Source organism: Antedon mediterranea, chromosome 10 (genome assembly GCF_964355755.1).
Source record: "Antedon mediterranea chromosome 10, ecAntMedi1.1, whole genome shotgun sequence".
Classification (NCBI taxonomy): domain Eukaryota; kingdom Metazoa; phylum Echinodermata; class Crinoidea; order Comatulida; family Antedonidae; genus Antedon; species Antedon mediterranea.
Window position 1 is genome coordinate 24,797,045 of NC_092679.1, and position 11,154 is coordinate 24,808,198.

Consider the following 11,154-nt stretch of genomic DNA (forward strand, 5'->3'; position numbering starts at 1 on the left):
CCATACGAGACTATAATAGGGGAATGTATTACGATACACTATTATTATTATTATTATCACACAAGGGCCATACAAGACTATAATAAAAGATATCAAAGATAGGGGAATGTATTACGATACACTATTATTATTATTATTATTATCACACAAGGGCCATACAAGACTATAATAAAAGATATCAAATATAGGGGAATGTATTACGATACACTATTATTATTATTATTATTACACAAGGGCCATACAAGACTATAATAAAAGATATCAAAGATAGGGGAATTTATTACGATACACTATTATTGTTATTATCACACAAGGGCCATACGAGACTATAATAAAAGATATCAAAGATAGGGGAATTTATTACGATACACTATTATTATTATTATTATTATTATCACACAAGGGCCATACGAGACTATAATAAAAGATATCAAAGATAGGGGAATTTATTACGATACACTATTATTATTATTATTACACAAGGGCCATACAAGACTATAATAAAAGATATCAAAGATAGGGGAATGTATTACGATACACTATTATTGTTATTATTACACAAGGGCCATACGAGACTATAATAAAAGATATCAAAGATAGCTGGGGAATTTATTACGATACACTATTATTATTATTATTACACAAGGGCCATACAAGACTAATACTACCGCTGGAATTGGAGATAAAGGTGAACAAATATTATGCAAATTAAGTAAGCTGGACAACATATAAGAACTTTTACAAGGTATTGCAACCAGGTTGTCTACTATAGAAGAAAAACAAAAGCAATTGGAAAAGGATCAGAATGAAATCAAGGATATTACTAACCAACTCGAGGTAAGAGTTAACACTAAGCGATCTAGATGAAACTAAGAGCAAAGTTGAAAATTGTGTCAACAAGGATACACTGAAGCTAGAAAAAAGGTTTGATGATTTGGAAAACAGATCTAGGCGAAATGATATTGTTCTATGGGGTGTGTGTGAAGGCTTGGAAAACTCTTTGGACTGTACTGAAGTATTTTTAGATATAGTTAAATCGCTTTTAAAAATTGAAATTAAGAATATTAAGAAATAGAAGTTGAACGAGCGCATCGCAGCCCCATGGGAAAATTAGCCTCTGCTGCAGCCGCTACCAGATCATCGCCACGCCCTATACATGTAAAAGTCCTTCGGTACACGGACAGGGAACTAGTTCTTCGCTCAGCGCCGAAAGCATTGAAAGATAAATATTACCATGAAAACACGTTGTTTATTACCGACGATGTATCCGCTTCAGTTAGAGCGGATAGGGCAAAACTAAGAGCTAATTTAATTAAAATACGAAAAGAGGACAGTTTGCTATAATCCCATTTACTGTTCCAGCATATAATGCTAATAAAGGGTTACCGATGGTAAACTAAAGAGAGTGTACCCTAATGAAGTAAGTGAGACCAAGAAGTAAACTTAACATAATATAGGCCTACTGTACTGAGATTAATTTTTGTTGGCGTTGAGAGGACTACCGTGTTTCCACTCTTTGTATAGAAGAAATAAACTATTTTTTTCTTTTAATGACGTTTTTGAAAAAAAATGTTTGTATTTATTTTAGTCTTTGTTTCAGTTGGGCTTACGTTACTTTAGTTAGATATGCCAGTAACCTGGTGGTATGCAGGATTTTATAGATTCCTATCTTGAGGAGGACCTACATGAATTTAAATAACAAAATTATTATTATTATTATCACACAACTGGGGCCATACGAGACTTACACTTATGTATTAGGCCTATCATTTCTCTTTTCTTTACGGCATTGTTATAAGACAGAAACATAATTTCCCAAGGTTTCCTTGTAGTCAAAGGGAAATATTCCAAAAATGACCAAATTTTAACCCTTTTATTTTTTTACATAACTGGTTACTATGACTCTATAAGATGATGATAACGCAATATATGCGTATATATGGCAATGTCATTATCAGTAGCAAACAATATTGAAATGAAGAATGGTATGTATAGTAAACAAAAATGGCAAAATATCATATTTAATAACCAGTTTTATTCAAACACCAAAATATCATATTTAATAACCAGTTTTATTCAAACAACAAAATAATTGTATTACATATATATTTACATTCCAAATTTTATAAGTAGATCAATCAATTATCTCTCTTTGCTAAAAGTTTATATTGTGTCCACCACTTGTGCATTCTGAAGTTTTTTGTTTATGTATCTCTTTCGATCTGAACACTTTGATATTGCATAGTGTTTTGACAAATACTTCACACCTGAACTTCTGTTACACTGGTCTCAAATGCTAAATGTTTTTCTGTATACTCCATATTTGTTTGTTGTTCTTTCAGCAAAAGAGATTGTTTCATCTGAGCCTAAATTGCAAATAAAAAACAACAAATTGTTACTAAAAGGCCAGAGAAAAAGGGAAACTCCCAAAATTAGTTATTTTTTTAACATCTTGCATCATTATTGTTTATTCTGGAAATCTTCAGATTTTTTGTTAAATCTCCAAATTCACCAGATTTGTATAACCAAGGGGTTGACAGGTCTGATGCTTTAAAGGCTGTGATATACATGCGTGGTACAGACCCTTGTGTCTCTCTCCACTCCTATGTGATGACTCATAGAAATACAACCAAACTTCAACTTCTTGTTTAATTTACAGTAAAAATGGCAAAATCAGCACTGTGTTCATGTTACAAGAGTTGTCAAAACAATATTATAGATTATCTGATAAAACTCCATTTTTCCCCGACTGCTTTAGTAAAATCATACTACGGATGATGGAACTGTAATTGTGATTAGTCACTGAATTTCTCTCACCTGTTCTTCTTCATCCTTGATTAATTGTTGAATTTGTTGAACTGCTTCCATGTGTTCATATGTAGGAAACAACTTCCTTAAGAAGAAAATATTAATCTGATGTGTCCAAAAATTAAACTCGCGTGTTTCATCATCCATTTCTTCTTCAATTACATCATCTAAAGGCAACATGCAAAACAAAATCTTAAATAATTATACAGCATATAAATGTTGTAAAATTGAGTTACAATGTGCACTTTAAATAACCTAGTACATCTTTCGAAACGAGTTGGGGGTTACCCCAGTGTACTAGTACCTCACAGCCACTGATCATAACTGGGCCCTCTGGGTCAATTCAATCCAACCATGTGAGTAGGGGGTTACCCCGGTGTACTAGTACATCACAGCCACTGATCATAACTGGGCCCTCTGGGTCAATGCAATTCAACCATGTGAGTAGGGGGTTACCCTGGTGTACTAGTACACCACAGCCACTGATAACTGGGCCCTTTGGGTCAATTCAATTCAACCATGTGAGTAGGGTTTACCCCGGTGTATTAGTACATCACAGCCACTGATCATAACTGGGACCTCTGGGTCAATTCAATTCAACTATATACTCAAATAAGGTTCTGCACAGTATAGGATTATGATGATGAGATGACTGTTTGGAAATTTCTTTATTTGCTAGAATGAAATAGAGATGACAACCTTGATTTTGTTCATTGACTTCACCCATTGACAACATAGATTGTAAAAGGGTTAGGGCTAGAATGAAATAGAGATGACTACCTTGATTTTGTTCATTGACTTCACCCATTGACAACATAGATTGTAAAAGGGTTAGGGCTAGAATGAAATAGAGATGACTACCTTGATTTTGTTCATTGACTTCACCCATTGACAACATAGATTGTAAAAGAGGTTAGGGCTAGAATGAAATAGAGATGACTACCTTGATTTTGTTCATTGACTTCACCCATTGACAACATAGATTGTAAAAGGGTTAGGGCTAGAATGAAATAGAGATGACTACCTTGATTTTGTTCATTGACTTCACCCATTGACAACATAGATTGTAAAAGAGGTTAGGGCTAGAATGAAATAGAGATGACTACCTTGATTTTGTTCATTGACTTCACCCATTGACAACATAGATTGTAAAAGGGTTAGGGCTAGAATGAAATAGAGATGACTACCTTGATTTTGTTCATTGACTTCACCCATTGACAACATAGATTGTAAAAGAGGTTGACTTTCATCAATTCCACCAGACAGCATTGTTGCAATGCTTTGTGTTGAATTTATCTTGGTTTCAATACCAACATCTAAAGAAATATAAAAAAAATGTTATACTGATTGATCGGCTGGTGTTTGGTTTATTATTTCATTTATCTGCTAAGTTAATAGCCAATAGATAACCATCCTAAGTTTTTATATAACAAAATAAATGACTAAATGATGTCTACCTGATTTAGACTGTTTAATGTCCAGTGCACTTTCAGGTCCTGCTTCTGTTCTAGGACTTGCGGCAAATGATCCTTGCTTCTACAGTTAAAACAAAATCATCAAAAGAAACCTTAAAGCTCTGTTTACCCCATCAAACTTTGTGACAGATGTGATGTGCCCATATATGAACATGATAATGTCATTTCACTACCATATGGGAATATCACTACCAAATTTGGGCATATCACACTTTCTTTGTCAAACTAGTTTGAGTGTAGACAGAGCTTTAAAGATCAATTCCTTCGAAGATATATGTCAATATAAATTGTATTTTAATAATAAATACCTCACTAGATGCCTTATGAGGAAGTTCCTCTGTTGATGATATAACTCTTTGTGTTGGAGATATTGGAGGTGACATGCTTTGATGTGGGGAGGCTCCTCTGGTGACTCCTTGCTCTTCATTTTCATCAACCTATAATGTAAAGAATTAAAGCATCATTTTAATTGGAATGTTTGTAATTGATTTTGATTGTAAAGGCAAATTTCTAGTTGGAAAAGCAGAAATAGAAGGAAAAAAAATACAATGCTATTGAAGAAGGTACTCCTGATTCTTTACCTGACTAGCTCTAGATGCTGTGGCAGGTGTAGACGTTCCATAGCTACTCTGTGCTGCATTTGATATAGTGGTGCTAGGCCGAGGAGTCGTTGGGTCTTTTACAATTTCTTCTGTAACAAATTCCATTGCACAACCAATCAAAGCTTCAAAGAACTCTAGAAATGTCAACTGAAAAAAAATCACAACCTTATTATAGAAATTTCTAAACCAAATTTAATTTTTAGTTTTTCCAGGTTTGAGTATTGGTTTGAGGGGAGGGGCGGGTTCTTTTTTATTCAAATTTTAAGTAAAATATATATATTAATTTATTATATAAATCCAAAGGCAAATTACTGAAAAAATGACACTGCTGTGGGTATCCATATTTCAATGGAAATACAAAAAAAAAGTAAAAAGCTAAATCAAAATGATAAAGTAAAACCGCCAGAAACATTATATATTTACTAATTTGCATAATATTTTTTTTCTCATTATATTTTATCTTTTATAAATTACAGATTTACACAATACATACCAAACATTCATTTGTAGAGAATAGTTTACTAAAATTTAACATTACCTGAATAATTTAACATTACCTGAATAAATTAACATTACCTGAATAATTTAACATTACCTGAATAAATTAACATTACCTGAATAAATTAACATTACCTGAATAAATTAGCATTACCTGAATAAATTAACATTACCTGAATAATTTAACATTACCTGAATAATTTAACATTACCTGAATAAATGAAAATAAAAATTACCTCCAACTCAAGATTGTAGTCTTCAGAATCATAAGCGGCTGGATCATCATAGGCTAGAATCTGAATGATCATTTTAGGCGACAGTCTCTGATTAATAAGTTTGTAGTCTTTCAGCATGAACAGAAACTCGCGCATTGTAAGTGACAACTCACATTCATTTTCCTATAACAGATACAAAAATGGTAAAAATGTCCAATTTTCAATATATTCAGTATTTATTCAGTTTTCATTTTTGTGGTCAAACACCTAAAATATAGTACATGGATGTAAATTATTTTCGATGAGTTAAAAAGGTTAAACATCGTTTAAAATACAAAATACAAGCAAGATTGGTGTGTATGTGAAAGTTTTATTTGAAAAAATCTGTAAATCTGTACTTCTTTTATTTTGAGTTCTGTTTTTGATTGACAAATACAAATTCTTCAATTATTCATAAACCAAAAATGTAACATACATTTCGTGGAGTACAAACAGCATAATAGAGCTCCATGGTGCGCTCAAGATAGCCAAGAGCATTAACAGCATATCTAGGTTCATAAAGGAAACGTCCCTGCACGTCACATGCAAAAGGAATGATATTGTTGTTAATCATCTTGGAAAAGCACCATGACACAATCGTTCCCTCGCCACTAACAAAAATGAAATTAAAAATGTATAATTTTATTAATTAAATCTAACAAAGATCACATTATAAAGTGGAAAACATTCTTCAATGTGTGCTACATAATTTCCTACAACGGATTCCCACTACAAGGCTACAGTACAAAGTGCGTCAGTAGACTGAGTAACACGAAATATTGAAAATATTAGTTTTCCATCATCCTGGAAAATTTAAATCACAAAACACTACTTACTTGTGATCTTCTTCATACATATGGTACGACAAAGTGATGATGTGGTTTAAGAATTCTCTTAATAGTAATTTGTCCAATGGAGAATGGATGTCTGTGGCTTTCTTATCTTCAGGAGCTAGATGAAAGTAAAATCATAGAAAAATTATGTATGCAATTTGGATGATTAAACAATAAATTATTAAACAGAAATATCAACCAGAATTACGGTCAATTGATACTGCAGTCTAATATGAATGTTTTATGATTATTGAATATTGATGATAAAGATAGTAAGCCTACCTAGACATTGTTCCCATTAGGCCTGAAGAGAAGTACAATAGTATTATTTAAATGCATAATTTATCAAGCTATTGCGGGGACAGGTTGTCTCAGTTTGTGCCTTTAAAAAACAGAATTGATTTATAAAATACTTACCAAGAATTCTGTCCATTTCCATGAGAGTAATTCCATTTTGGTGAAATTTACAATCTTTTAAAAAACGCCAAAACTGAAGACGGGTCATGATGAATGTATTGTCTAAAGCCATGTCATGGCCCAAACTGCTATAAAAACTGTACACTTTACGCAGATGTGTGATGTGACGCAGTGTTACAAACATAACCTAAAAAAATGTATTATATTCATTGCAATAAATGTTATTTGTAATGTTATGTTACAAATGCGAAGAAAACTAATGCTTTGAATTTAGTTTTATTGGTGCAGGTGCAACTAGAAATTGAATAAAAAATAAAATAATAAATGTTTAGTGGTAAGATATTTTCATATTTCAAATAAGAGCTTAATAAGACATACCTGTTGTAGCTCTTCTTCTCTATCACTATCATCAAACTGGTTCAGAAGATGTTCAATATCAAGTGTTAGACTTGGCCCTAATGTGTTACGACTTTCAAAACTTCTGGCAGTGGTGTTGTCACCTACGTACGTTGGGCCTAGCGGGTCAGGTGTTCTGGTTCGAATCCCTGTGATATCAGGTGTATTTGTACCATCCATAGCAAAGTCTGGATACTCAACCATTCGATCATCGTGAAAGATTCCCTCAAAAACCCGACCATTTTTAAAGGTAAACACACCCTAATGGGAGCGACAGTGAATGGCAATTTAGTAAGTAATTTATCTATCATTATAACAGTGTTTTAGTTCTATGGAAAAGTGATATCTAATGGTGAGAATAAATATAGAGACAGCGGTTAAATAGAGCAGTCAATCTTTCATGAAATATTCCCACCATTTAACTTAATTATAATAACTTATAAATGAACATAAGCTGAAGTTAGAATTTCAAGAAAATGTACTTACTCTACCATTTTTCATATTGTTCTCCCATTCTCCTTCATACTTGGCTCCATTAGCATAGTAAAATGTGCCGTAACCATGACGTTTGCCATATACAAACTGTCCAATATACTGGTTACGCAACGGATATTGAGAACCAGGTAGTCTTTTCAAGAACCAACTGTGATCACCTTGTCCATGCTATAATGAAAAGGACCATAACATGGAATTGGCTCATTCAACACTCATAGCCATCAAACTAATGTACTGTATGTGCATAAACCATGTGTTCAAAACATACATTCCACATTTTTATCAAGGATTACGGTACAATTGAATTTGGACTTTATAATGTACTACCTAACTAACTAAAATTTAGGCAGTTTACCTGTACACCTCTGTACCACTGTCCGTCATAAGTTTGATCAACGTCTATCCAGCGCATAACACCTGCACCATGTCGCTGATTGTTCTGCCATTCCCCTTCATACACATTACCTGAGCGATACCTCCTTACTCCAAAACCATGACGCTTATTGTCCAGCCAATCACCTTCATAGAAAGACATTCCATCTGTGTCATACCTTATCACTCCCTAAATAAAGTAAATGATTTGAATAGTAATTTTAATTCAAATTTATATGGATTAAGGCCAATTTACAATATAATGTTACGCGGTAAGTGGAAAAAAAACATATAGAATCTATGTTCTTAAGACCATCTACACAAAAAAAGAGGAGCGGACTGGCGGTTGAGCTGCTCAATATAGATACAGACTTTATGAGGGACAAGCATGCGCGATGGAAATGAAAGCTGCTCAATATAGATACAGACTTTATGAGGGACAAGCATGCGCGATGGAAATGAAAATCGCAGCTAGTAGAAAAGGCAGAATGTTTTTTAACTGTACAAAACCCAAGCTGAAGCTGACTGACTTTACTAAAGGTTTGATTTAATGTGATATATATTTACCGGTCCTTCCCTTTTGCCATGTTCCCAGTTGCCTGTATACGATGATGGTGATGATATACTACGGAATGTGCCACGACCATGCCGTTTGCCATTTACTACTTCTCCTTCATAGGTACTTGCATCTGGCCATGTGTAAACTCCTTTTCCTGTGACACTGTTATTATTAAAATCACCCTAATAAAACAAAATATCATCAATATCAATTAAAAAAATATGTACAGTATATACATATAAATAAATACATAAAAATTCTAAATTGCCTGGTAATATAATGATGATAATTAATTATAATGATATAATATCATTTTAGAAATTCTTAGTTTTTAAATTAAATTCAACTTTGAAGTTTATTTACTTATTTTAGATAAAATGTAATTAATTTTTTTAAAACATAATTATTTAGTATACTAAATAATTATCTTGTACCTCATACTTGACTCCATCGGCCCATGTGTAGATACCATGACCTTGCATTAAACCTTGAATAAATTCACCCTGCAAAATGATATTAAAGAATAATCAGAATCTAGATTTTTGTAATTCTTGTTTTTGTTTTACTTCACCCACCTCCACTTTCCTAAAAGCCCAAAACCTGCCGCCCCATTCATGTGACTACAGTACAATAACTACAAATGCACCTGCCGCCCCATTCATGTGACTACAGTACAATAACTACAAATGCACCTGCCGCCACATTCATGTGACTACAGTACAATAACTACAAATGCTTATACATTCTTATACAGTAAAATCTGCACAAGTTGACTTGAGCATCGGTCAGCTTGTCTCCTATACTATGTTTTAACTGTGTACATTTTATTGACCTAGTCAATTGTAGACAAAATTTATCCAATTCACTGTCAAAATCTAAGGTCTAAATCATTGGTTATTGTGACACATTTTTTAGTGATTTTTATTTTTTTGTTTGCAAATCTGTAAGTCAAAATCTGTACACAAACAGATGGACAAGTGTATAATTATTTGGGCCATTATAAATGCTAAAAAATGCATGTAATGATCATATATGTGTCTTACTTGATAAACATGACCTCCATAAAAATATGCAGTACCATTTCCTTCAAAGAGCCCATGCATAACTTCTCCATTAAAACTGAAAATAGTAATGGTAAAATATTGTACATCATCTTCATATTTTTTAAGCGATTTTGGCCTAAAAAATTATTAAGTGCATGTTTTTTAAAAAGGGGAATTCCCGGTCAGCAGAAATACGAGGAAACAGCTGCAAGAAGGCGTGCAGCTCCAATTGGTTTTAGAAACTGTGAGGCGCCTTTTAAGTTTTAGTTTTTTAATCAACCGCATAATGATCATTTTTTTTTATGAAGAAATGTCTTTCATTGGAGCATTGATTGCCGAGGTAGGCCTAGTGTGACCTGAGACTGCATTGCAGAGCTTCCCATTTTAATTTATGCCTACAATTACATGTTCCGTGTAATTTTGTGTACAGTAGGAATACACAATTCTAGGCCTAATAGGGCTAGGCCTAGGCCTATTTTAACGTTGAGAGACGACTTTATTTATTGTGTTGAAATGGGGCGACTTTGCAATGGGGGGAAACTTTGCGTTGGGGCGACTTTGTAATGGGGCAAAATGGGGCAAAATGGGGCGACTGTTGAGATGGCAACTTTGTTTTAGGGGAAGTTTGTATAGGGCGACTTGACTACCATCCCTAGCCGCCGTATAGATAGGCTCTAGGGCCTACTTTAGTACTTACCATTCTACAATAAGCTCGCATAACGACGGCTCCTCAACATCGGGTACCGGACTTCTCGCTGGCTCTGTTGGAAGCTCCTGTTCTGCATTTTTAGTATCATCTGTAGGATTTTGTTCTAAAATTTCATTATCTATGCTATCAATATTTTTCTCAGGTGGTGTAGGGGGCTCTTCTATAACAACAGGCTTATCTTTTTTGGAGTTTTTCTTCTCTTTACTTTTTGACTTCGAAGCCATTTTTGTTTTGAGAAATAGCGCCCTCGATTATAGGTTAATATTGTTGTTGTCATTAGCAACAACTTAACAACGGTGATTGGTTGGTAGGTCTCTCCAGGGAAGAGTTAAATACTCTTCCCTGGTCTCTCTTAATCATCGATACTCGGTTGTATTTGCCTCATTTGCATACACTGTCACGCTAGGCTGAACAACACTCGTCGTGTAGTCAATTTCTATTGACTATATGTGTAAATGAATAATAAACAGTTCATTACGTCACCACTGTATCATACGAAATCCTGCCACATGTAGCTATGTACTGTGTATAGCAAAAAATAAATAAAAAAATAATATATGTCAACATTTAGACATACGTATGTCGAAATTTCAACATTCAACATTGCAACAAACAAAACATTTTTAAAAACAATTTTTTTTATGTCGACAGCGAACAATATTTAAATCAATTTTTGTTTTTACATATGTCGAA

General features: G+C 33.5%; 1 protein-coding gene across 1 annotated transcript; it reads right to left on the bottom strand.

Moving 5' to 3' along the window:
* Positions 1-2,032: 2,032 nt before the first annotated feature.
* On the bottom strand, positions 2,033-10,685 carry LOC140060073 (radial spoke head 10 homolog B-like). Its single transcript, XM_072106131.1, has 17 exons — positions 10,450-10,685; positions 9,753-9,828; positions 9,144-9,212; positions 8,718-8,891; positions 8,134-8,340; positions 7,770-7,946; positions 7,266-7,544; positions 6,888-7,074; positions 6,474-6,588; positions 6,074-6,248; positions 5,620-5,781; positions 4,865-5,032; positions 4,592-4,720; positions 4,266-4,344; positions 3,996-4,124; positions 2,818-2,975; positions 2,033-2,366 (listed from the first exon to the last, which is right to left on the bottom strand). The coding sequence occupies exons 1-17, from the start codon at positions 10,683-10,685 to the stop codon at positions 2,262-2,264; spliced, it is 2,625 nt and encodes an 874-aa protein (XP_071962232.1). The 3' UTR covers positions 2,033-2,261.
* Between the last annotated feature and the right edge of the window lie 469 nt (positions 10,686-11,154).

Coding starts and splice junctions, on each gene's coding strand:
- LOC140060073 (XM_072106131.1), bottom strand. CDS start 10,685: ATGGCTTCGAAGTCAAAAAGTAAAGAGAAGAAAAACTCCAAAAAAGAT. Junction 4,721..4,864: donor CAGCATCTAGAGCTAGTCAG/GTAAAGAATCAG, acceptor TTTACATTATAG/GTTGATGAAAATGAAGAGCA. Junction 2,976..3,995: donor AGTCAATGAACAAAATCAAG/GTAGTCATCTCT, acceptor TGTTGCCTTTAG/ATGATGTAATTGAAGAAGAA.